This window comes from Myotis nattereri (genome assembly GCF_964212035.1).
Source record: "Myotis nattereri genome assembly, chromosome: 1".
Lineage (NCBI taxonomy): Eukaryota > Metazoa > Chordata > Mammalia > Chiroptera > Vespertilionidae > Myotis > Myotis nattereri.
This window is the reverse complement of record NC_138075.1, coordinates 120,384,348-120,411,941: the sequence shown is the minus strand read 5'-3', so window position 1 is coordinate 120,411,941 and position 27,594 is coordinate 120,384,348. Positions and strand designations below refer to the sequence as shown.

The window sequence follows — 27,594 nt, the reverse complement described above, 5'->3', positions numbered from 1 at the left end:
CCTAGTGACAGTGCAGTGTTATGATGTCACAGTGCAATGCATTACTCACAGCTACTAATAAAGAATAAGGATATAACCCTGACCGGTTTGGCTCAGTGGACAGAGTATCAGCCTGCAGACTGAAGGGTCCCAGGTTCGATTCAGGTCAAGGGCATGGATCTTGGTTGCAGGCACATTCCCAGTAGGGGGTGTGCAGGAGGCAGCTGATCGGTGTTTCTCTCTCATCCATGTTTCTGACTATCCCTCTTCCTTCCTCTCTGTAAAAAAATCAATAAAATATATTTAAAAAAATAAGGATATATTTTTTATTTTTATTTAATTTTTTTTCTTGATTAAGGTATTACATTATGTCTTTATCCTCCCATCCCCCCCCCCGCAACCTACCCACTCATACCCTCACCCCCCTGGTGTCTGTGTCCATTGGTTAGGCTTATATGCATGCATACAAGTCCTTTGGTTGATCTCTCCCTTACTCCCATCCTCCCTGACCTTCCCTCTGAGGTTGGACAGTCTGATCGATGCTTCTCTGTCTCTGGATCTGTTTTTGTTCATCAGTTTATATTGTTCATTATAGTCCAGAAATGAGTGGGATCATGTGATATTATGAGAGCATAATGCTCTCCAGTTCCATCCATGCTGTTGGAAATGGTAAGAATTCCTTCTTTTTTACCACAGCGTAGTGTTCCATTGTGTAGATGTACCACAGTTTTCTAATCCACTCATCTGCTGATGGGCACTTAGACTGTTTCCAAATCTTAGCTATAGTGAATTGTGCTGCTATGAAAATAGAGGTGCATATAGCCTTTCTGATTGGTGTTTCTAGTTTCTTGGGATATATTCTTAGAAGTGGGATTATTGGGTCAAATGGGAGTTCCATTTTTAGTTTTTTGAGAAAACTCCATACCGTTCTAAAGAGAGATTTTTAAACAGCTGTATAATGTGTTTGTGTTTTAAGGTAAGTTATTCCAAGAGCTGAAAATTAAAAAGTTTAGAGTTGAAGTTACAGTAAGCTATGGTTAATTTATTGAAGAAAAATGTTTTCTTATAAATTTAATGTAGCCTAAGTGTACAGTGTTTATAAAGTTTACAGTAGTGTACAGTAATGTCCTAGCTTCACATTCACTCAACACTCACTCACTGAGTCACCTACAGCAATTCATTTTGTAAGCTCTATTCATGGTAAATTACCTACACTGGTTACCATTTGTTATCTTTTATACCATATTTTTACGGTACCTTTTCTACATATCTAGATATACAAATACTTACCATTGCATTACAATTCCCTATAGTATTCAGTAACGTGCTGTATACGTTCGTAGCCTAGGAGCAATAGACTCTGCTATACAGCCTAGGTGTACAGTAGGCTACACTATTTATGTTTGTGTACGTGCACTCTATAATGTTTACATCACAAAGCCACCTAACAATGTTTTTTCATAATGAAGCCCTGTCATTAAGTGATACATGACTATATTAAGTTTGAGATGCCTGTAGGCATCCTAATGGAGATGTCAAATGGGCAGATGGAAAGTAAGTTGAGTGGCCAGAAGAGTATTTTTCGTTAGAGATATAAATTTGGCATTTGTCACCACATAGATTAAGATTTAAAGCCTCAAAGAAATCAGCATAGTACTGAATGTAGAAAAAGCCCTAATCTACCCCATTATTAAGAGGCAAAGAAAAATGAGCAAAGAAACAAAGAAGGAACAGGGAGTGAGACAGCATGAAATTCAGAATATGGTATTTTAGAAGCCAAGTTAAGTGTTTCATTAACAAATGACAAGTGCTGGAGAGGATGTGGAGAAAAGGGAACCCTAGTTAGTGCACTGCTGGTGGGAATGCAGACTGGTGCAGCCATTATGGAAAACAGTATGAAGTTTCCTCAAAATATTAAAAATGGAACTGCCATTTGACCAGTGATTCTACATCTAGGAATATATCCTAACAAATCCGAAATACCAATCAGAAAGAATGTATGCACCCTATGTTTATAGCAGCACAATTTACAATAGCTAAGATCTATAAACAACCCAAGTGCCCATCAGTAGGTGAGTGGATAAAAAAGCTGTGGTACATTTATACCATGGAATGCTATGCAGCAGTAAAAAAGAATTACTTACCCTTTGAGACAGCATGGAGGGACCTGGAGAGTATCATGCTAAGTGAAATAAGTCAGTCAGAGAAAGACAAGTATCACATGATCTCACTCATATGTGGAATCTAAGTGGATCCAATGACATGGAAGCATGTAACAGAGGAATCTCAGAAGGCAGGCAGGGGAGGGAAGGGGGGTAGGAGGTAATCAACCAAGGACCTGGTATGCATATAAACATGGCCCATGGACACAGACAATGGGATGGAGAAGGCCTGGTTGAGGGGACAGGGGCAGGCTAATAGGGATTAATGGAGGAAAAAAGGGGACATATGTAACACTTTCAACAATAAAGATTTTAAAAAAAAGTGTTTCAAAGAGGTAGGTAAGATTAACTGTGTTAAGTTTATACTGAATTTAGCAGTGTGGGAGCCATTGGTGACTTTGATAAGAGCTGCTTCAGTGAAGAATTGGGGATTAAAGCATAATTAAAGAGAATTCAAGGAAAAAATGGGGGGAAAGCTCAAGAGGAATTAGATATAACAAATCTTCTGAGTTGCTTTGCTGTAATTGAGAGTAGTTAAAAGAAATGTGGTTAAAAGGACTGTTCTCTAAAAAAAGAAAAGAGGAATTGTTTTTGATAGGAGAAGGGAGAATTACTACAGTGATATATTTGAGTAAAAGGGAAAATGGGAGCTAAGGTACAAATGCAGATGCTGACACAGACAGAAATATGGACTATTCATCCAATATAAAAGCAGATCTAGGTGCAAGAAAATGAGAATATATGAGAAAACGTTCTTCTGATTGTTCTTATTGCTCAGGTCATACCCTCCTTCCCCTATCCCTACCCCCTCCTAAGAGGAGGGAGCAGATGCTTGTAAAAATATGAAGTAGCCCTAGCCGGTTTGGCTCAGTGGATAGAGCATCGACCTTTGGACTGCTCAGATGTGGTTTCTTCAATCCTATTAGCTGTGTGCAAGTCACAGACAGAAAATCAGATTATACCAAGACTGGGGCTGTGTAGGGCAGGTTCAACAAAAAGAGGACCTAGGAAGTTACATTATATTCTTATAAAGCAATTCTTCCCAAATAAGGAACACTTCCCTTAATTAAAACAATCTACACTAATAAAAGAGAAACATGGTAATTGGCGTACGATCGCTACCCTTTTCATTGGCTAATCAGCGAGATATGCAAATTAACTGTCAGCCAAGATGGCGGCCAGCAGCCAGGCAGCTTGAAACTAACATGAGGTTTGCTTGCCTCAGTGACGGAGGAAACCAAAGTTCTCCGCCTGCGGCTGCAGGCCTCTGAGCGGGCATTTAAGAAACATTGTAACGAATACCACCGGACTTCAGCCAGCAGATTCGCAACATTGTAAGCAAAGGCCAGAAACCTATTTTCAGCGCGGAGGCCTAAGAGCTGGAGCCAAGCCTCAAGCTAAAGCTGGCCCAGAATAAAAAAAAAAAAAAAAAAGGAAAAAAGGAGCGGTTGGGAACTTCAGTCACTCCCAGCCTGAAAACAGCCCTCAGCCCCTCACCCAGACTGGCCAGGCACCCCAGTGGGGACCCCCACCCTGATCCAGGACACCCTTCAGGGCAAACCAGCCGGCCCCACCCATGCACCGGGCCTCTACCCTATATAGTAAAAGGGTAATATGCCTCCCGGCACCGGGATCAGCGTGACAGGGGGCAGCGCCCAAACCCCCTGATCGCCCTGCGGCTCTGTGTGTGACAGGGGGCGGAGCCCCAACCCCCTGAGCAGCCCTGCTCTGTGCCTGATAGGGGGGAGCTCCCCAACACCCCTCCCCACGGGCCCTGCTCTGTGTGTGATGGGGTAGAGCCATAACCTCCCCATCGGCCCTGCCCTGAGTGTGAGAGTAGCGGCGCCCCAACCCCCTGATCGGCCCTGCTCTGTGGGTGATAGAGGGCGGTGCCCCAACCCCCTGATGGGCCCTGCTCTGTGCATGACGGGGCGGCGCCCCAACTCCCCAATCGGCCCTGCTCTGAGCCTGACCAGGGGCTGCACCTAGGGATTGGGCCTGCCCTCTGCCACCCGGGAGCAGGCCTAAGCCAGCAGGTCATTATCTCCCGAGGGGTCCCAGACTGCGACAGGGCACAGGCCGGGCTAAGGGACCCCCCCTCCCCCCCGAGTGCACAAATTTTTGTGCCCCAGGCCTCTAGTAAATAAATAAAAATCACTAGACTTATTTAAACTGTCAAATAGTTTTACATAATGTGGTCAATTCTGTTTTTAATTTTTAGTTTTGACTGATTCAGTTTTAAAACACCTAATTAAAAGTAAAAAATATATATTACTATTAGAAATATGGTTCATTGCTTCACTTATTAAAATGACTTATCAATTAATAATGAGTCATTACCTGCTTCTTTCATGGAAATCCGGTCTATCATCCCTTTTAATATATAAATGTTGCCTGATAATGTCTTAAGTTTGTTGTGTTCAATCCGTTCTACAATTGCGTTACTGTGCCAATAGATATTAGTGACGTCTCTAGGAGGAAAAAATAGCTTAGTTAAGGCCAAAATATTCACAGCAGTCACAATGAACATAGATAAGTACATCAAATTATAATAGAAAGTAATAAATTTGCATTCCAGCTACATTAACAATGTTATAATCTAATTATAAAACATTTGAGGGCCAAACATTGTAGCAGAACTCAACTGCATGCTTAATGTGATCCTCAGAGTACCAGTATGCGCAAAAAAACTGTGCTGTGATCAAACATACCTCTAGTATAAAATATATCATTAGTAAGGAAGCAGGGAGTATCTCTAAATATCTGGTGTTGACAATGTTTGCGATTCCATCCTGATGCTCAGCTTCTAAAGAATGACTTCCTGACTCTCTTATCGGGACCTATACTGTGTTAGCTTTCATGCAATTGTATAGTTTGGATCCATCTACGCTTGTGGATTTTCACTCCTCACTATACAGCCAAATGCTTTTACCCTCCTCTTTGGAAAGTAAGAAAAAGTTCCAGGGGAAAAACAAGCTGCAATATCAAATCATTTACCCATAAATCTACTCTTTATATTTCCTCAAATGAAGCTAAGGATAAATTTATATATATAAAAGGCTAAAGTGACCAACCGTCCATCCATCCAGTACATATGACACACACTGGCAATTTAAAAATAAACTTTAACTCGAGCATGCAGTTTAATCAATTTTAATCAGTCATTGTTTTTATCAATGTTGTTTTATTTCATGTTTTTATATGTTTTTGTTGTTTTTATATGTTTTTGTTGTTATATCATGTTGTTACTGTTTATTAATCAATTTATATATTATTTTCATATACATTTTACTAATTTTCTTTTATCTCTGACACTTCTATTATAAAGAAAGGGCGAATAGCAATATTAAAATATTTCTTTTAATTAATTTCCTTTCAATGTGCATAAATCCGTGCACCAGGCCACTAGTATAAAACAGAATGAAATATGAAGATGTATTAGATAAATGTTGAACATTCCCCAATTTACTAGATAACTAAGAATAAACTTACTAAATCTAAGTGTAATAAGAAAATAAAATTCTATACATTTGTTCAAATGGGACTAAATTCATATATTATATCTTAATATGATATTACTTCTCATCCTGTTTTTTTCTTGCTTTATTAATTTTATTTAACACTTAAATAGCACTTTAAAGTACTGTTCTCAAGTTTTAAAAATATAATTCATTTAATCCTCAAAATAACCTCAAAAGTAGTAATATTATTATCACTGTACAGATGAAAAAACTGAGACTGCCCAAGTCATACAGTCAGTAAGCAGCAGCAATAGAATTCCAACCAAGGCAAGCTACACTGCCTCTTGGATATTCAGAAAATGGGCACACAGCAGGCAGAAATGGAGTGGGCAAGACAGAGTTTATATATTTAACTTATACATTTTCAGGCCAGTACCTTTGAATAGTAATATCCTGTATTGTTTTCATTATATGTTTGTTTAAAAAAAAACTTCTTTATCACTAAGATATTGATTTTGAAGAATAGGGAATGGTGCTAATAGATTAGCAGAATTAAGCAAAGCCCTTACCTGTTGATGCTTTCACTTTAGGGAGAACCAGAAAGTGCCATATTTTAATATGTAGCTGTATGACAAAGCTTTAAAATAATTTTGATTCCTTGTCTGAAACAATAATTTATACCTGGTTATCCCAGATATAAATTTAGATGTGAGACTCTGAATTAAAATGCATGTAAGTAAATATTAACTAACCAAATATAATTAAGCAGCAAATACCAGTCAACTTATTAAAACCTCTGGGGGGAAAATCAAGCACTGTGTATAAAAATTTGAGCTGTCACTATTTTAAAAATAACCTATAAGGCAAAAATAAGAAAGCTGGTTACAATCAATATATAGTCATTTTACCATTTTTGCCTTTACTTTGCAATCTAGACAGTCTTTGTTTATTTCTCATGCTTCTCCTTTTAAGCTCTTATAAACAGTGTCTTATTTTATTAAAAGAATATTCAGGTCCAGCTGGTGTGGCTCAGTGGTTGAGCACTGACCTGTGAACCAGGAGGTCATGGTTCAATTCCCAATTGAGCTATGGGCTCCATTCCCAGTGGGGGATGTGCGGGAGGCAGCTGACTGATGATTCTCTCTCATCATTGATGTTCTGTCTCTCTCTCTCTTTCCCTTCCTCTCTGAAATCAATGGTAATATAGTATAATACATACATATATATATATATATACACATATATATATATATGAATATTCAAATGTTATACTTACATCAATTTTCCTTCTACACATATAGCAGTATTATTGTTGATGATTTTAATCATCCATTCCTGTAGTTGGACTACCTAATTAAACATAAAATAAAGTATGTATTTTCTGCATTAGTTGTAGCATAAGCATTACAAAATCAATTTACATTAAAAGAAAAAACTCATAAGTAATCCAAATGATTCCTTAGTGCGCATCTATATAAAAATCATACTCTATTTTAAATAGCAATAAGATAAAATTCTTGTAAACAATAAAACAGAAAAGATGAATGGCGAGAAAGACTGCGCTTAAATCATATTGCATAGTTTGTTTCCAATCCAGAATCAATTATACTTAATATATTCTTATTATCTAGTATCTCAATCCCGGGGGGAGGGAGAGTATCACCTAAAATCCTAAGGTAGTCATTAAAACATTAAGTCCCACCAAAGACCCAATAACTTGGAGAAAAGGGGTTAGTTGTATAATATACATATATGTCACCATCGCTCTTACTCCTAAAAACTCACAGCACATAATTTTCTTTGCAAAGTTGATTTGAAGTTGCATTCAATTTTCTATAAACTATAAAGGTAATTACTAGGAATCTATATTTAACAGCATTGTATCCCAAAGCAAATATCTGAATAACAGAGAATTCCTTATTTTAGGACAAGTAAAATTCTATTATAAGGAAAATTTCTGTGAACACCAGTGGTAGGAAATTGTTTCTATTATGTAACAACTTAACACTGAACTAAATGAGATATGTAGCCCAAGGTCATAAAATGACTAATTTGACAAGTCATTTACTTTATACATGAAATAATAAGTTTATATATAAAGACACTCTCCAGTGGTAGTTTATGCTGAGTCAGAAAAAGATGTTAAAAATGGAACAGTGCTCTTAGTTACTGTACTTCACATTTATGTTCATTTAAAAAATTATAGGTAGGATTTGGGGAAGAGGCAATAAAATTCTTTCTACTTCCACATTGGGAACCACCTGAGATACATACATCAAGTAAGTCAGATGGTAGTAAAAATAAAAGCTATACTAGATAGTGTCCCAAGCACTTTAGATGCATTGACTCAGATTATTCTCCTAACACTGGGAGATAGTAACTTCATTTTATAGATAAAGAAACTCTGTAAGGCCTAGTTAAATAATATAAATAACTTGCCCATGTCACACATAGCTAGTTAGTGGCACAGTTGGGTTACAAAACTGGAATTCAGGCTTTAGAACCCCATACAATATTGCTTATATAGAATGTCAAAATATTCACTCAGCAAATATTTGTTGAGCTCTATATGATGAGGCTGCATATCTCAGGAACTGAATTTTGTACAGTTCTGTAAACCATGGCACAGGCTTAGTGTTTTCTCTTGAGATAAGAAATTACTAGAGAAATTTGAGAAGGATGACATGATTTAATATTTTAAGGAGCTGTTGGGTAGAAATTGAGAACTTCATAAAGACCCTGGCTTCTATCTGGAAAATGCCCACCATCATCCTTTTAAAAATTAATGGACAAACCTTTAACAACTATAAACTTAACCTTTTATCTCTTTCTCCTTGAACTTACTGTTCCGTTCCAGTTTCTTCAGCAAATGTCCCAATGCTGAGATGGCGAACCTATGACACGCATGTCAGAGGTGACACCCGAACTCATTTTTTTGGTTGATTTTTTCTTTGTTAAATTGCATTTAAATATATAAAATAAATATCAAAAATATAAATCTTTTTTTTACTATGGTTGCAAATATCAAAAAATTTCTATATGTGACACAGCACTTAACCCAGTTAAGTTAGGGTTTTTCAAAATGCTGACACGCCGAGCTCAAAAGGTTCGCCATCACTGTCCTAATGTAACATAGTTGGATGGTCTGAAGTCTTTTATTGATCAGTTACTTTACAACACAAAAAATTCTCAGATCTTTAGGTGCTATACGTAGTTCCTTTCTCTTGTCGTTAATAGTACCTCAAGAATTGGGGGGGGGGGGGGGGGAGGAGTTAAAAATAGGAATAGCCCTGACCGGTTTGGCTCAGTGGATAGAGTGTTGGCCTGTGGACTCAAGGTTCCTGGGTTCGATTCCAGTCAAGCGCATGTACCTTGGTTGTGGGCACATCCCCAGTGGGGAGTGTGCAGGAGGCAGCTGATCGATGTTTCTAACTCCCTATCCCTCTCCCTTCCTCTATGTAAAAAATCAATAAAATATATTTTTTAAAAAAAGGAATAAAATTAGTGTTCATCCCTAAAGGGAGTAAGTAAATTGTTGAAGGCTATGCAACTAATAATCAACCAAGGTAAGACTTAACACCTGGGCCTTCTTGCTTTCAACCCACTGCCTCTATATTAAATAGTAGTAATGAGAGCATAAGAGCTCAAGCTCTTAAAGAAGGGGATAATACTTATCTGCCTTAAAAGTTTTCCTACCTTATTATTTTTAACTCCATTTGTAGTAGTTTGGCATATACTTGGAAGAACCTTTGAAGTGTATCTCTTTGATCCCTGAGGTATTGTTACATTAAACCCTGGAGTTGCAAGCACAATTTTACATGTGTCATTTATGGAACCTGGAAGATCAGTTTCTCTGGGCACTGTTTTCTCATTTCTTCCCTTAATTTCCTGTTGTGAATTTCCTTTTATTCTGACCTCATTATCAGAAATCATTAATTGACTGTCATTTTTAACAGAAACACAGTTAGTGTTGAGAGTCTCAGCAGTAGTATTTTGGAATTTTTCATAGGTAGAGTTAATGTCGTCTAAAACAAATGTGTTCTTTTTGAACTTAGTGGTTGCAGCTGTATTCTCCTTTAAAAGAACTTGTTTTGCCAACTGAGCTCTAGTTAATGCCCTGTTGGAGACTACTGCAGCTGAAACACTTTCATGTTCTTGGTTCAGAACTGGAAGCTCTGCAAAAAAAAAAAATTACGAAGTCAAATAAAATTTTCAGAAGAATCATATGAAATCAAAAGAGAAACAGGAAAATTTAAAACTTAATATTAAAAAGAAGTCTTCAGGTTAAGAATACTCCACCCTCCTGCCCAGTCTGAGTGCTTCTGCCTTTTATGATTTCACTAGAAGCCTGCTGCATGAAATTCGTGCACAGGGTGGGGGTGGGGTGGGATTCCCCAGCCTGGCCTGTGCCCTTTCAGTTTGGGAGCCCCACGATCAATCTCCCCAAAGAGGTAGGCCCTGCCCACCCATCTGGGGCTCGTTGATGGATTGCCCCAAAGAGATAAGCTGGAGCCGGGGGACCCCACACAGGGGGTCTCACCTCAGCAGCTCAATGCGGAGCCGCCGGGACCCCTGGCCTCGCTGTGCAGAGGCGGAGCTGCCGGGACTCCCGACCTCACCGCATGGAGCCGCCAGGACCCCTGGCCTTGCCATGCAATGCCACTGGGACCCGCCTCCGAGGCTCCGCACTTGCGCACTGTGCATGCAGCCTCCTGGTGATGGACTGTTATGGCATGAGGGCATCACAGCGTGAGGGCGTGACAACCACATGGGCTTTTATTAGTACAGATCTTTCATTCACAGTCAAAATTTATTGCCTACACAGGGAAAATAATTATCTAGAACATTTAACAATACAGTCAAATAAAACAAAACCAATAGCACTTTACCATAAGTTAAATTGTGCAGAGGCGCTTTCTTTGCCTGTTGACATTGAATCTTTGGCTTGACAGGGAGTAAGATATTTGATGGTTCTAGAGGAACTTCTTGGACTGAGGTTGATTTTTTTTTTTTAGAAAGAAGTTGAGATGTGTTAGTCACTGAGAAGGAAAAAAATATCTTTTAAAAATATTTAAATAAAGATTTAGGTTTAATAATGACCAGACAAATATAGGCACATAGACTTTTATAATATATTAGTTACATAAGTTTTTTTCTTTATTATTTTCTCATGCTTTCAACCCATTCTCTATACTTACATCATGCTGAGAATTTTTTTTAAACCTCCTCTCAAAGCTTTTTAAAAATATATATGCTTTTTAAACTGATTTTTAGAGAGAGAGGAAGGGAGATAGAGAAACATTGATGATGCCAGAGAAACACTGATCAGCTGCCTCGTGCACTCCACCTCCCAGGGATAGAGCCCACAACCTGGGCATATGCTCTGACCGGGGTTCATAGGTCTACGCTTAACCACTGAATCACACTGGTGGGCTGAGAAAGCATTTTTAAAAATTTCATGTTACATCTTGCCAACTTTAGACAAAAGTATACTACTGAACTTAGAAGCCTAGAGATCTGGAATAAAATCAGGTATATGTAATATGTGAAGTACCATCCAGTTTTGAAAATTCTGCTTCTGGGTGCTGTAAATTTCTAAAATGTAAAAGAAGAGTTGACGAGTTGTAACTTATATTTTAAAAATCAAAATGTTGAAACTCAATAGCAAATTCAGTAATAATTTATACCCCTTTGACAGCTCTTTAGCAGATCTTCAAATGCACAAATATGGTAGGCTTATCAACTAAACAATAAGAACTTTGAGTATTGCTTACATTTTATTCTGCTATACCTCCTAGAGCAGTGGTTCTCAACCTTCCTAATGCCGTGACCCTTTAATACAGTTCCTCATGTTGTGGTGACCCCCAATTTCATTGTTACAAACTTAACATAATTAAAGCATAGTGATTAACCACAAAAACAATATGTAATTATATATGTGTTTTCCAGTGGTCTTAGGCGACCCCTGTGAAAGGGTCGTTCGACCCCCAAAGGGGTCGCGACCCACAGGTTGAGAACCGCTGACCTAGAGCATTAAACTAAATTATTTTATGTTTAATTTCAAATATTATACTTGAAAAAAATCAGGAGTGAATAGGCTTTAATAAGTGTGCAACTTTGGCCTTAGAAATCATAATACAAAGATTTTATTTATTTTTTATAATTTTTTAATTATTGCAGAGGGGGAGAGAGAGAGAGAGATAGAAACATCAATGATGAGCCCTGGCTGGTTTGGCTCAGTGGGTAGAGCATCAGCCTGTTGTGGTTATCACCTTGCACACACAACTCCAACTACTTTGTCTTTCTCTCACTTCATCCTATTTAGCAAAATTACAATCCTGTTAAAATCCAACTCCTTGCCTATTCCCCACCAGCACCTATACAGCTAATAGGGCAACAGGAATACTCACAACCATACTGATTGGTCTTATTTAAATTCATGTCCACAAAAGGTCCAGGGTTCAATTCTGGTCAAGGGCACCCACCTTGGTTGCAGGCTCCTCCCCAGCCCGGGCCCTGGTTGGGATATGTGCAGGAGGCAACCAATTGATGTGTTTCTCTCACAATGATGTTTCTGTCTTTCCCTCTCTAAAAAAAATTAAAAAGAAACATCAATGATGAGAGAGAATCATTGATCGGCAACCTCCTGTACACCCCACACTGGGGATTGAGCCCACAACCTGGCAGGTGCCCTGACTGGGAACTGAACCGTGACCTCCTGGTTCATAGGTCAACGCTCAACCACTGAGCCACGCCAGCTGGGCTATAAAGATGTTATTATAATGACATGCTATAAAAGGATAAATTTCTATTTAACTTATTCTACAGAAATGGCAGGGCAATGCAGTAAAGAAAAGCAGATAATTTGATCAAATATAACATGCTGTTTATAACCTGGGTCATTTATTTCAGAGATCAACATCCATGCAGAGGGTCTCTGAAACTACATACAAAATTTGTGTTGTATATATGTGTCTTATCTGGGGAAAGAGTCATCAGATTATCAAGGCAGTCAGTCAGTTACTCATTTCTTCTAATTCCAAATTACATATAATATGTGCTTTCATGTGCATATTCCATTTGCTTCTCCCTTTTCTCCCAGGCTGTATGAGAAACAGACTATTTTGTGTACTCCCCCACCTCCAGCCTAAATTCACCTAGAGAACTCTTTTTGTGTCAAAATATATAACTGTCTTTGAAACATAACAATGCACCCACAATCTACTGTGTAGTAGGTAAGACTGTGGGCTTTCAAATAGATACCTGTATTTAATTCTCAGCCCATCACTTACTATCTGTGACACATAGGGCAGATAAAACCTCTTTGTAAGTTCCATTTCCTAGTCTATTAAAGTAGCATCTAGCATATCGTTTGCTCAAAGGGCTAAATGAGTTAACAGATGTAAAATATCTTTATTAATTACTGAACTCACTAAAATCTCAATTTCAAATGTCCCATTTTTGACCACTTTCTATCTTTCAGATCATTCTCTCAAATCCATTGACCATCCCAATATGACCTACACCACTTCACACTTCCTCATCTCTTTCAGTGTCCTCTTTTCCTTGTCTAACCAACTTAAATTACATGGCCAATTGTGGTTATCACCTTGCACACACAACTCCAACTACTTTGTCTTTCTCTCACTTCATCCTATTTAGCAAAATTACAATCCTGTTAAAATCCAACTCCTTGCCTATTCCCCACCAGCACCTATACAGCTAATAGGGCAACAGGAATACTCACAACCATACTGATTGGTCTTATTTAAATTCATGTCCACAAATCTCAGCTACGTTCTTAATGTTGCCCAGAAAATTAAATTTAAGCCTAGACCATTCACTCTTCCACTCTCCTACACTATTCAAACCTCCGTACCTCCTCAAATTTCAATACCTGTTTCCTATACTCACTCACAGCTGCTGACTTTACTTCCAATTTCAGATTATTTCTCAAGTAATACAACACTGCCTATCTTCCTGTTTGATTGATGATCTGTTTTATGTTCCTAAATCTCCACTTTTATTTATTATTACTATTATTATTATTATTATTATTGTGTGTGTTAATCCTCACCCGAGGATATTTTTTTTCATTGGTTTTTTAGAGAGTGGAAGTTAGGGGGAGAGACAGAGAAACAAAGATTTATATTTTTGATATTTATTTTATATATTAATGCCATTTAACAAAGAAAAATCAACCAAAATCAGGTTGATTTTGTGTCATAGGTTCGCCATCACTGCTCTAGCCACTGAGCCAAACTGGCTAGAGCTGCCAAATCTCCACTTTTATATTTTATTCTTTCTCAGCTACTGGAGGGTATCAGACTTCTAATCTCAGTTTTTCCTTCCTTACTGGATTATTCCCAATAGCATACAAAAATGTTATTTCACCAATCATTAAAAACAATAAAATCTTTTAAAACCAATCTTGTCATATTTTTTAGCTCCTCTCAAAAACAGTTGTCTATATTCACCACTGTCAACTTCTCTCTCTATTCTCTCTTAAACACTCTTGTATCATATTTTTGCTTCCATCATTCCACCAAAACTATCCTAATCAAGGTCTCCAATGACCTCCACATTCTTAAACCCAATGGTCAATTCTCACTCAACCTTTATTTTACCCGACTGATTTTGCAGTATTAGACACAGCTAATGACTTTCTTTAAAGCATTTTGTTGTCTTGGCTGCCAAAGTATCAATCCTAATTTTTCTTCTTCCTATCTTCTAAGTGGCCTTATTACTTTCTATCCTTTATTCTAACTTGTAAATTTTGGGACTCATTATTGAATGTTTTCTCTTTCTACACTTACTCCTTGATGATCACATCTCGTCTCATAGTTTTAAAGACCATTTAGGTACTAGTAATTCCCAAATATATTTTTTCTCACCTGGACTATGCCCTTTAATTCCAACTAATTTTTTTCAACAGCCTAATTCACATTTACACCTAAATTTTTAAAAGACATATAGAAATTCACATGACAAAAATGACTGAGATCCTGATCCCACTTCTCCTTCAATCTGCTACATTTCAGATAAATCACATCTTTCCAGTTGCTTGGGTAATAAAAAAAAAAGCCAAACAACAACAGAAAAAAACCACCCTCTGGAGTCAGCCTTTATAACCCCTCTAACATTCCACATGCCCTGTATGGGCTAATGTGATTGGCTTTTCTTAATATATATCCAGAATCCAACCACTTATCTTCACTGCTACCACTTGAATCAAGCCAAAACCATCTCTCACCTGGATTACTGCAATAACTATTTCAAATTAAGAGCCAAGTGATACTTTAAAAATGTAAGTCAGATCTTATCATTCCTCTTCTCAAAACCTCCCAATGGTTCCCTATTTTTGCTCACAATAAAAGCTGAAACTCTTACATTCACCTATTAAGGCTCTACATTACCTGACCCTCTTATTTATCCCTACCTCCCCAGTTCTGTACACTCACTCCATGATACATTAATCTCAAGGCTAGTCCTTGAATTTGTGAGGCACACTCCTGAAATAACAGAAATTTCAGGGCATTTGTACCAGCTGTTACCTGTCTGGATGATCCTTCCCCATTCTCCAAGATACCTATCTGTATCTATCACCTTCTTCAGTTTTTCAGCTCAAATGCCACATTCTCTTGGAAGCATATCCTGACTACCCCATTGAAAATTACAACCTGCTCTAACTCTATCATCCTTAACCTGCTATGTATTTCTTTCCATAACACTTCTACTGTACCATAAAAATTACCTACTGTATCTGATCCTCACCACCTGAATGTGAGTTAGCTACAAAAGGGCAGGGATTTTTGTCCATTTTGTTCACGGCTGTCACCTGAGTACCTAAAACAGTGCCAGACATAATAAATAACACATTAGAGCTTTTTAACCAACACATAATATAACTAACCTCTTAATAAGCTGTTTTCTGATCTAAATGATTTGTTGTTTTCCTTTTCTTCACAGAGGTAGGTATGCTGCAATACTCTTTTCTCAGCTCCATTATGCATAAAAATTTTGTTACTTTCACTTTTTGGTGATGCTTTTTCTTGCTTATTACACATTACCTTCTCTTTCATTCTTTGATATACTTTTCTTGGTGATTCATAGTTTGCTTTATTTTTTAATCCATCCTTACTGGGCTTTATAGCACTGATATCAATATTAAGAAGACTGTTAGAGGTGCTAGGCTCTGCTAGCATGGTAGAATGAAACACATTTTTATCTTGAAAAAATGTCATTTCTGAGAATTGATTCTTTTTCTGGTCATTCAATTTTAAAAAGGAGTTCTGATATTTCAGCAAATCTTTTACAGGTGTAAGTGTTCCTGAAGGGATGCTGTCAAAAAAGACTGCGTGAATGGGCATATTTCTCCTTTGAGAAGAGGTCTCTGAAGACAAGTGAATTCCTGGATGTTTTGAAGGTGTTGTAATCATCTTGATAAACAGAAGCAACAAATTTCCTCTATCAAAAAATGTACTTAATCACAATTTTCAGAACAGATCTTCAGCAGGGGCCCAGAAGAACCTGTAATTCAATGTGAAATCAACCATTATCATTCTTTGGTGCAGAAAAAGTTAAGTTTGCTTTCCATAATAACATTATACTAGTTAAAAGGTTTAACTGGTTCATAATAACACTGGATAGCCTGTAGCTCACAAGTCAGTGTTGTCCCATACACCAAAAGTTTTCAGATTTGATCCCAGGTCCAGGCGCTTAGGGGAGGCAACGGATATCTCTCTCTTTCTCTCTCTCCTCTCTCTCTCTCTCTCTCTCTCTCTCTCTCTCTCTCTCTCTCTCAGAACATATCCTTAGGTGAAGATTTGGGGTGGGGAAGGGGTATTCACCAAAACATCTACTTAATAGCTCTAAGAATTGAATTTTGAACATCTGTTTTTGAAATTTACTTGAACCTAAAGTCTTATAGGTTCCCACCTAATATTAGCATCAAAAAGCATTCAATGACTCTGCATATGGCATTATATCTATACTAATAAAAGGGTAATATGTTAGTTAGACTAAGAGACCTTCCGGGAGATCTTCCGGATGTCCTCTGGACAAAGCCATGGTGGCAGAGCTGAGGCAGAGGTGGTTAGGGGTGATGAGGCTGGCGAGGAGGGGTGCAGTTGGGGGCGATCGGGCCGGCAGGCAAAGTGGTTAGGGGCGATCAGGCAGGTGAGCAGTTAGGAGTCAGCAGTCCTGGATTGCGAGAGGGATGTTCAACTGCTGGTTTAGACAGTCAGACATCCCTAGAGGGGTCCCAGATTGGAGAGGGTGCAAGCCAGGCTGAGGGACACCCCCCACCCCACCCCACCCCACCCCACCCCCGCATGAATTTTGTGCACCGGGCCACTAATTAGGTCATAAAAGATTAAGTTTTATGAACATGATTTTCTCCACTAGATATAAATTTTAAGGCAGCAGATACAATCATATATCCTAATGAAAGCTGAAAAATCTATTCAGTTTTTTAGTTAAACAATCCCCAGTCCTGATTTTGTTATGCTGCAGATCATTTCAATTATGAGGTTTTAGTTGAAAAACCCTCAAGTCAAAAGTAAATTATATCCATTCTAACTTTAAAAATTTTTAGTGCTATGTAAAATTTTTTGAGGGCATCATACTTGAGCATACATAGTCTTAGACTTGTTTTAGCTTGTTTCTTATGTACAGATTTTATATTTGACACCTACAAATTAAGATTCTATGCGATAAACCATATAATTGTATTCTGTAATACTTAGTAAAAAATTATTTCAACCCAAAGAGCTTATTAGGCTAGATTTCAAGCATCTCTTATTGCTGAATTTACAACTATTCCAATAAGTCTTTGACATCATATAAACATAAAAAAACCTATCACAGAAAATACTAATCAGTCCTAACTGGTTTGGCTCAGTGGATAGAGCATCAGCCTGCGGACTGAAGAGTCCCAGGTTCGATTCCGGTCAAGGGCATGTACCTTGTTTGCAGGCACATTCCCAGTAGGGGGTGTGCAGGAGGCAGCTGATGGATGTTTCTCTCTCATCGATGTTTCTAACTCTCTATCCCTCTCCCTTCCTCTCTGTAAAAAATCAATAAAATATTTTTTTTTTTAAAAAGGAAATACTAATCATGCCAGACCAAAGACATCAAGTATCTTTAGCTATAGTTAACTTCTGTGAGAAATAAATATTCAAGTTAAAAATTCATATACAAACTACTATTTTATCCAACAGTTTAGAAGAGAAAAACAGAAGAAAATATTTCTCAATAACTAGAGAGACAAAGAAAAGTATCTTGGGAGTCTAGCCTTATGACACAAAAACCATTGAATTCTTCCACAGAATGTTAACTCAGCAAATATGTAATATATATATATATATATATATATGGCAATGGGCTAGTGACAGGAATTCTGTGCTGGGAGTTATAACACTCACTAGCCATACACTTTAAACTCTCAAAAATTCTTCAGTACCTAATGCTCAACAGAAGTATAAATTACAAATTAATTACCAAAACTGAAAAGAAGCCCAATGTGTAGTAGAGACATACATAACTGTCTTCACCTAAAGGCAGATAATTATGGTCACACTGAAAGGCTCCAAGATCAGCCCCATAATTCCTCTTTCACTTTGCCCAACCTCTTCCCTCTCAATGTAGTAGGATGGAGAGATGAGTAGTCAAGATTTTAAAGATCCTCAAATTTCATTCCCCTTCAGGAAGACACAGTTCTTCTATGAGCCCCTCTTTCCCACTATGTGATAAATAGCAACTCAATAGAAGCCTAAAGAGTTGCCAATAGTTGACAGTGGTTTTATTAGGGGCAGAAATAGAATACTGGGGACTAGCTATGTGAACGAAAAGGGGCCACATGCTAACCTGACAAGCTCAGGGAGGCCTGCATGGCGGTCTTGCAAACTCAGAGACCTAAAGTAACCACAAAGAAGAGTCTGAAATTAAACTTTAACTAAAAGCAGTTATGGTGGGTAGTTACTTCCTAGGCCGGTATCGTCACTGACAAGGTCAACCTTTACCTTAACTGAGCCTATCTGTCTTTTTGCATCTGTAATAACATACCCTTGAAATGTCTGGGTAACTTGTTGTAACTTCCCTTTTTCCGGACCCTTGGGGCACAACTTAATGTGCCTGGGCACCAGGACAGACACCACAAGTTCCTTCATTGTTATATTAATTGTTCCTGCACCCACCCTAAGTATGTGTCTATCATTTTACTTTTTATCCAATCCCAGGGGTCCCCCCAACCCCCGTGTTGCTTTCTCCTGCCTCTCTAGTCTATCACTAATGGATTTCATGTAACCCACCTATATCCCTTCCTTCCGCTGACTGCAATCCTATCCTATATAATAAAAGTGCAATATGCAAATCAACCAAAAGGCTGAACAGCAGAACAACCATCGGGGACCACGCTATGACACTCACTGGTGCCAGGCCAGCCAAGGCAGGTGCGATGCCATTGGTTGGGGGCCAAACCATCGCCCCATGACCACCCCACAGAGGGAGGCCCAGGACACTGACTGGCAGGCTGCGGCAGGTGGGCGGGGCCTCCCTCTGCAAGGGAAGCCTGGGTCCCGGGTACCAGCAGCAGGAGGATAGGGGAGAGAAGAAGGCCTACTCTTGCACAAATTTCATGCATTGGGCCTCTAGTGTATAAATACAGAAGTAACCGTAGTTCTTCGGAGCATTATCTCAATCGGTTGAGGTTCTGCTTCCCAGCAATTGTCAACAGTTTGGCTCAAATAAACTCACAAAAAATCTTTTCAGGTTTGAAGTGTTTTTATGTTAACAGCTATTAGAAATGTTAGTAAGAAATATTAATCATGCTCTGTTAACTGTGATTGTTTTGTTCTGATTAAAGACAGCACATTCTAACCTGGCTGGGAGTTGTACACAGGACCTGCGAGGTCATCTGGAAATGTAGCCCACCCTCCCCATCCCAAATCTGCCTATTACCATGCAAAGATTAACAGCCTTTTTGCAGAAAGCAAACAATGGAGTCCCGGATGCTTCCAGCCCTTTGCAAACCCCCAGCCACATTGCCTACATTGCCTGTAATCTGTAACCATAAGAATGTGTATACATTCTTATTCCTTTCCCACTTCCCCATGTTATCTTTGTCCAAGTACCCCATATAAGCAACTGGCTTATGGGGGGTGTACAGAGCAGATTGGGGGGGGGGGGTGTGCAGAGCAGATTTTCGTGGCTGACCTGCTACTTTCCCATACTGCTGGGATTATTGGAATAAACGCTCATTTATGATTCAATCCTGTCTCTGCTGTATTGGCTCAATTAGTGACAGGCAGCCAGGACCAACTGGTTGTTGGTTGTCCGGTTTCAGCTTCAGTGTGATTGATGGAACAAAAAAGGACAATAGAGGAAAATCATCCAGGATTTTCTCTGACTATAGAAGCTTTGCAGAAAAGATACAGAATAAAAAACACCACTGGGTAAAGGCAATCAGGAAACACATGAACCTCCATTCTCTGCCTACTAAAAGAAGAGCAAAATGAAGAAAAGTTGCTCAGACTCTAATGAAACAAAGAAACCTTAGATGATGGGGATTCAGTAACTTGCATTCCTCAAATTAAGGAAGGAACAGGATGTCCTAGAGGCCAAGCATACTTGACCCAACAGAGGTCACAAATAAGAAATGGCTAGCTTCTTCTAGGACTGGGGAAGAGAAGGTGAATTCTAAAATGATAAGCTCGTGCTTTTGTTGGAGGATTCCAAAGCAGGAGGAATATGGACACTGAGATAAAAAGTTACAACAAAGCCAAACAGTGTGGGCAATTTGCAGCCAGTTTGCAAATAACAAGCGATTATCTTCCCCAGCCAAGGACAAAAGCCTCACTGAGAGAATGCAGAAAAGGAAGAGAGAAGGGTGTTAGGATGAATTACCCTTAATCTCTCCTGTATGGACATGTTTTCTGAAATATATATTATAAGCCTTTTCCCATAGCTTGGCGCAGACAGCTGGCGCCTGCAGAAGCAAGATAAGATGAATCCCCCTTCGCTTGACTGTCCTCCGCATTCTCCTCCCTTGACCAACTCATGCCCTCCTCTCTGCTTGACTGACTCATGCACCCATACCCTGACCCTATATTTCACACTTCTACCCTATATAAGAGAACCTAGACGTCCCTCTGGAGCTGACAACCAACACACTTGTCTCAGCCAGCTGTGTTGGCTGAGAGAATGCAATAAAATTTCTTAAACTTTCACAATGTCTCTTGGCCTGGCTCTGGACCTAAGAAAAGGGAAAAAAAAGGATAGTTTTACTCCCTAAGCAGAGAAGCCAGACTTCAAGGCTTGGCAAGATAAAATTGCCAGGTACTTCTCATGAGTTCTGGGAAAGTAACAACAAAGTAAAAAGGGACCTTGAGAACTAATCTGGTAACAAATTATTCAGCAGAGGAACTTTGAAACTTATAGGCAGGAGAGTATATACAGACAGTCCTCAGGTTACCTCGGACTCGACGTACATCATTTTGTGGTTATGTCGCCGTCTCCCATTCATTTATTAAAGAAAAAAAGTTCAGTCATTTCGATGTATGTACATATGTGCTTTATGGTTTTTATTATTTATTTACCACAAGTAAAGGTCAGGAATCGTTATCTTTCTTTTAAATTTTTTTACTGTTTCACTTCATTACTGCTGTGTACGTGCTCCATGTGAGTGACATAGGTGCTTATGTAGGTGGGTTCCGACTTATCACGAAAATTGCTTTACGTCGCGCGGTAGGAACGGATGGATCTCTGACATAACCCAAGGAGCTACTGTATAACACCTCAGACCTCCACACAACTCACTATTCAGATTAGCTGAGAGCCCTTATGCGCTTCATAAGCCAGATGTACAGATTTGCTTACCTTGCTTCTTTAATGAAGGTGCATATTTTGTTTCAATAAAATTGGCTTCATCATAAGGCAGTCAGGGTCTCATTCGTATAAATTCATTTGTACGAGAAGGCAAGAATGGAATTTGGAGACAGCCCTCTCTCCCACTGACTCAGGGGACTGAATAACACCTCTGATGTGAGAGGTGTCTCTAGCACTAACTGTTTAAAGCTATTTGGAAAATCGATTCTGAAAACTGACAAATGCCGATGTACTAGGGAAAAATTGTCATCTATTCAAAGTAAAAACTCGGGCATGGGAAAACCATTACATGAACAGGCTAGCTATGAGTTTTTACAGTAAATGTAAATATAGAAGATTAAACAACTGTTGTTATCATGAACATGATGCTAAATGTAACTGTTACTCTTCTTCCCAAAAAGACATGACATTTATAGGAATTTACTGTAGTGAAGCAGTACTACTACTATTTATTAAAATGGAATGGGTCAAAAATCCCAAAGCTCACTAATCAAACAGGTAGGTAGAGTTGGGAAAAATGAGAGGACTTAAAATAACTGGCAAATTTGGTAAATTTGAATCGTGCCCACCAGCCCCCCCCTAAAGCAGTACCTGACACACAAAGGACTAAAATATATAACATTCAAAGAGACCAAATGAATCAATTTTTAAAAATGATCAATACAGAAAATGGACAAAGGACATTAAAGGCAATTAACAGAAAGACTACAAAGACAAATGAGTGAAATGACACTCCAATCTACACTAATAAAAGAGAAAAATGGTAATTGGTGTACGGCGCTACCCTTTTCATTGGCTAATCAGGGCTATATGCAAATTAACTGCCAACAAGATGGCGGCTAATTTGCATATGTAGGCACAATGCAGGGAGGCGAAAGGGAAAGCAGGAAGAAGCCCCCTGCCACTGACAGTGATTGGAAACCCAGGGGGGAGCTAAGAGCTGGGGGGCAGGGCAAAGGCGGCCCTGGGGCCGCCTTTGCCCTGCCCCCCAGCCATGATCGGAGAATCAGGCGCCTTTGCCGCCCTGGCCAGTGATAGCAGGAAGTAGGGGTGGAGCCAGCGATGGGAGCTGGGCATGGTCAAAGCTGGCAGTCCCGGGAGCTAGGGGTCCCTTGCCTGGGCCTAAAGCGGAGCCCACGATCGTGGGGCCGCTGCAGCTGTGGGTCCCGCTGCCCGAGCCGGACGCCTAGGCCAGAGGCGTTAGGCCTGGGCAGGGGCGGAGCCTGCAACCGCGGGGAGCTGGGGGTCCCCTGCCCAGGCCTGACACCTCTGCCGGAGGCCTCAGGCCTGGTCAAGGGGCCGATCCCGTGATTGGTGATCGGAAGGTGATGAGGGTCAACTCCTCTGGCCGAGGCATCAGGCCTGGGTGGGGGGCGGAGCCGGGGATTGGGGGGATATGATGGTCCCCTTGCCCAGGCCTGAAGCCTGGGTCAGAGGCGTCAGGCTTGGGCGGGGGGTGGAGCAAGCGATCAGAGGGAGATGGGGGTCCCCTGCCCAGGCATGATTCCTGGGCCAGAGGCCTCAGGCCTGGGCGGGGGTCAGAGCCAGTGATCGGGGGGAGATGGGGATCCCCTGTCCAAGCCTGACACCTCTGGCGGAGGTGTCAGGCCTGGGCAAGGGGCCGATCAGGCGATCGGAGGGTGATGGGGGTCTACGCCTCTGGCAGAGGCGTCAGGCCTGGGCAAGGGGCAGAGCCAGCAATCGGAGGGGTCTGGGGGTCCCCTGCCCAGGCCTGATGCCTGGGCCAGAGGCATCAGGCCTGGGCTGGGGGCAGAACCAGTGATGGGGGGAAATGAGGGTCCCCTGCCCAGGCCTGACGCCTCTGTCAGAGGCGTCAGGCCTGGGCAAGGGGCCGATCCTGCGATTGAAGGGTGATGGGGGTCAACGCCTGAGGGCTCCCAGTATTTGAGAGGGGGCAGGCTGGGCTGAGGGACACTCCCCGCCCCCCCCCCCCCGCCCACACACACACACCCAGTGCACGAATTTCGTGCATCGGGCCCTTAGTTTACTAATAAATGAAGAGTTGCAAATCTAAAGAGGAAGACTTCTTAATTTACCAGATTGATAAAGATTAATTTCAAAACATAGGTGTGCATGCCCTTGATCAAGAAATTCCTCTTCTGGCCGAAACCGGTTTGGCTCAGTGGATAGAGCGTCGGCCTGTGGACTGAAGGGTCCCAGGTTCCATTCCGGTCAAGGGCATGTACCTGGGTTGCGGGCACATCCCCACTGGGGAATGTGCAGGAGGCAGCTGATCGATGTATCTCTCTCATCGATATTTCTGACTCTCTATCTCTCTCCCTTCCTCTCTGTAAAAAATCAATAAAATATATTAAAAAAAAGAAAAGAAAAGAAATTCCTCTTCTACCCTGGCAGGGTAGCTCAGTTGATTAGAGCACATCCCCCCCCCCCCCCAGCCGCACCCGCCCCCCCCCCCCCTTGCCCCAAGTCAAGGCTGCGGTTCGACCTCCAGTTAGGGCACGTGCAAGAACCAACCAATGAATGCGTAAATAAGTGGAACAACAAATTGATGTTTCTCTCTGTCCCTCTCTCTAAAAAACAAACAAAAAAAGATAATTTTTTTTTCTTATAGAAACATCTACATAATACAAATGTAAGGGGTGATGGAAAGAGATTAACCAAAGAACTTATATGCATATATGTACTGCCCAGAAACACAGATAATATGGTGGTGAAGGCCTGGGGCAGGCAGGAACCAGGTGGTGAGGGGCTGAGGGGAAAAGGGAAGGGGAACATCTGTGATACTCTCAACAATAAATTTTTTTAAAAATAATGCAAATATATATATATATATATACATGTATGTGGTAATAATTGCCAACATTTACTGCATATATGCCAGACACTACATAACTTTACAGCAATTCTTAAGAAAAGTACAGTTATTATTCCCAATTTGGAGATGAGGAAACTAAGGCATAGGGTGGTTAAATAACCTGACCAAAGTCCCACTGACAATGATTAAGAACTGGATCCAAGACTACCTAATTTCAAAGCCCAAGTTTTGTTTTTGTTTTTTAACTATATTTTATTGATTTTTCACAGAGAGGGAGAGGGATAGAGAGTTAGAAACATTGATGAGAGAGAAACATCGACCAGCTGCCTCCCGCACACTCCCTACTGGCGATGTGCATGCCAAGGTACATGCCCCTGACCGGAATCGAACCTGGGACCCTTCAGTCCGCAGGCTGACGCTCTATCCACTGAGCCAAACCAGTCAGGGCTCAAAGCCCAAGTTTTAAACAGGCACTATATAAAGATATTTACTAAAGTATGAAGGAAATTAGAAACAATTTAAATGTCTAATATGGGACTAAATTCTGCTACATCTATCTATACAACTTAATTCTATGTATTCAATAGAAATCTTGTGGATTAAAAGGGGCCACACACTAAAACTGACAAGCTCAGGGAGGCCTGTGTAATGGCCTTTACAAACTCAGAGACCTAGAGTAATCACAAAGGACGGTCTGAAATTAAAACTTTTAAACTAAAAGCAGTTTATGGCAGGCAGTCAAGTCCTAGGCCAGTGGTTCTTGTTGTGCCCAGATTTCAAGGTTCCCAAAAAGCCCATCAGGGAGCCAGCGAGTCCGATGCAAAAGCAGAGTCCTTCATTTTGAACTAGTTCGGCTCCCCGACCACACTCACCGATACAACAATGGCCAAAAGAGAGCGAGGCCTGATGGGATTGTGGGTTTTATAGTAAGGGCAGGGAGGGGACTGTGGGCCCCGCCGATTGGCCAGGCGTGAGTCGGGTTACACAGGATGTGGTCATCTCTATAGCGCGCACGTCCCTTGATTGTCTTGTTCCCGGGGGCGCCGGTGATCGCCTCCTCCTCCATCTCCTCGGGCGAGCGCACGCGCCCCGCCCCACCGCTGCCGCCGCCGTGTGGGTCCGGTCCGGTCCGGTCCGGGGGCGGCGGGCGGGTGGCGGCCTGCGCCGGGCTCCCGCCGTGGGCTGGGGAGCCGAGGCCGCCAGCAGCGTGGTCAGGCTGTGCCTCATGGGGCCCGGCGGCCGGCCCATGTAGGCCCCGCGACAACTCACCCTTTCAGTTCTCAACCTTCCTAATGCCCGACCCTTTAATACAGTTCCTCATGTTGTGGTGACCCCCAATTTCATTGTTACAAATTGAACATAATTAAAGCATAGTGATTAATCACAAAAACAATACGTAATTATATATGTGTTTTCCGATGGTCTTAGGCGACCCCTGTGAAAGGGTCGTTCGACCCCAAAGGGGTCGCGACCCACAGGTTGAGAACCGCTGTCCTAGGCTAAAATCTTTCCTGACAAAAGTAAATTGAGCAGGTCTATTGTCTTCTTGCATATACGTAACATACCTTGGGGATGTCAGGGTAACTTCCCTTTCCCAGACCCCTCAGAGCACAACCAATGCACCAGGAGGGAGATCACAAATCCTGTTATTGTCACTGGTAGACTTTTAACTAGCCTGTGCCCACCTACATAAAAGAGGTATGTCTATCATTTTACTTTTTATCCAATCCCAGAGGTTTCCCTGCTTTGCTTTCTCCCGCCTCCCTAATCTATCACCAATGGATTTCATGTAACCCACTTGTCTTCTGATTGTAATGTATAAAGCAGGGTACAGAACTGCCATTTTCCAGAGCATTTTTCTCAATCCATTGAGATTTTGCTTTCCAACAATTGTAGTCAGTTTGGTTCAAATAAACTCGCAAAAATTCTCTACAGGTTTTAATGTTTCTTAGGTTGACAACATATATATGTAATAACACAGAAAGTAGCCAGGATATATTACATTTTAAAAAGGAGGCAGCAGAACAGACCATACAATTGCTTTCTGTAATAACCGTGTCCCCCCCTCCCCACCCTCCCACGCACACACACAAGCATAAGCACAGGGAAAAAGTCTGGAAGTGTACCAAACTGTGAATAGTATTTATCTTTGAAAAGGATAAAGGGGCCTTCCATTTTCTAAATAATTTTAACATCTGAAGATGTTTGCAAACAATATATTATTTAATCAGAAGGAAACAAGCTGGATGGATCAATTGTCTCGATAGCCCTGTGGATCTTGGGTTCCATGGTGAAAAATCAGGCAGTGACGCACACAACCTTCCTACCCGGTAATCATTCTAAAGTAAAGGTTTTTTCCTAGAAGTGATTTTAGAACAAAGGTCTGCAGTGCTCATCATCGAAAGGAACCTGAAAGTGGCCTACTTTCTTGACAACTACATTAGACACGCAACAAATGCACACACCGAATGAATGAGGAGTTGTGAAATCACTGCCAAAGCCAGAAATGTTCAAAAGCCCGGGAGCGCCCAGAATGCTGAAGGGCTGGCCCGAGCGCCGGAGGCGAGGGGCAGGGGAGGGGAGGCCATACCTGCAGTGAAGGGCCAGCCAGGGCCAGCCGGCGGCAGTCCCGCTGGACTTCGTGTGATGGGTGTCGGGGCCCCGGAGTCGCGCCCCCGGCCCACGTCGGCCCCAGTCCGCAACCAGGGTTCCCTACCGCCCACAACAGTAGGTGAGTTCAAATTTGAAGAGCCCGCCCCCCCGCCAGGACGGCATTGGAGCGCTCAGCAATGGCGTCACCGTGCGTTTCAAGCGGACTCACGGAAGCTGGGGGCGACCCCCGCGCCACGGGGGCAATGCTATTTCCATAAAATGTAGGTAACCCCAAGTTGCCACGGATACTGATCGCGCCCCACTCTCTATAGTCGAGGAATCCGTTTGGCCTTCACCCAGCCCGCGCCTTCCGGCGCTCCGCCCCTCCTCCCATCATGCTCTGCGGCAGGCAACTACGTCTTACAGGTCTACGTCGGACGTCGTCTGCGCGCTCGGACGCTGCTGACGGTTCTAAAGTTTGGTCCTTCCCGGCTACCACCTGCCAGCCGGTGTGCTCGCTTGTGGCCGGGAGTTTTCCGCTTCTTCCGCGTTTGAGGGAACAGCCTGCTGAATATGTTTGAGATAATTGTTTAAATTTTATCTTTATTGTTGAAAGTATTACAGATGAGCCCCTTTCTCCTCCTATTGCCCCCCTCCGCCCCGCCCCCCTCCGCCCAGCGCTTTTAGTTTTCTCAGGCCGTCAGATATTTGAGACCGA

General features: G+C 41.2%; 1 protein-coding gene across 1 annotated transcript in view; it reads right to left on the bottom strand.

Annotated features, from left to right (window-relative positions):
• The window catches only part of MIS18BP1 (MIS18 binding protein 1), a 60,718-nt gene extending 33,431 nt beyond the window's left edge, over positions 1-27,287 (bottom strand). The window contains exons 1-6 of the mRNA XM_081087239.1: positions 26,875-27,287; positions 15,516-16,132; positions 10,492-10,641; positions 9,299-9,777; positions 6,879-6,952; positions 4,482-4,612 (exon numbers count right to left, since the gene is read on the bottom strand). Of these exons, the coding sequence (XP_080943365.1) occupies positions 4,482-4,612; positions 6,879-6,952; positions 9,299-9,777; positions 10,492-10,641; positions 15,516-16,041 (1,360 nt within the window). The 5' untranslated portion in view covers positions 16,042-16,132; positions 26,875-27,287. The remainder of the gene's footprint in view (positions 1-4,481; positions 4,613-6,878; positions 6,953-9,298; positions 9,778-10,491; positions 10,642-15,515; positions 16,133-26,874) is intronic.
• Between the last annotated feature and the right edge of the window lie 307 nt (positions 27,288-27,594).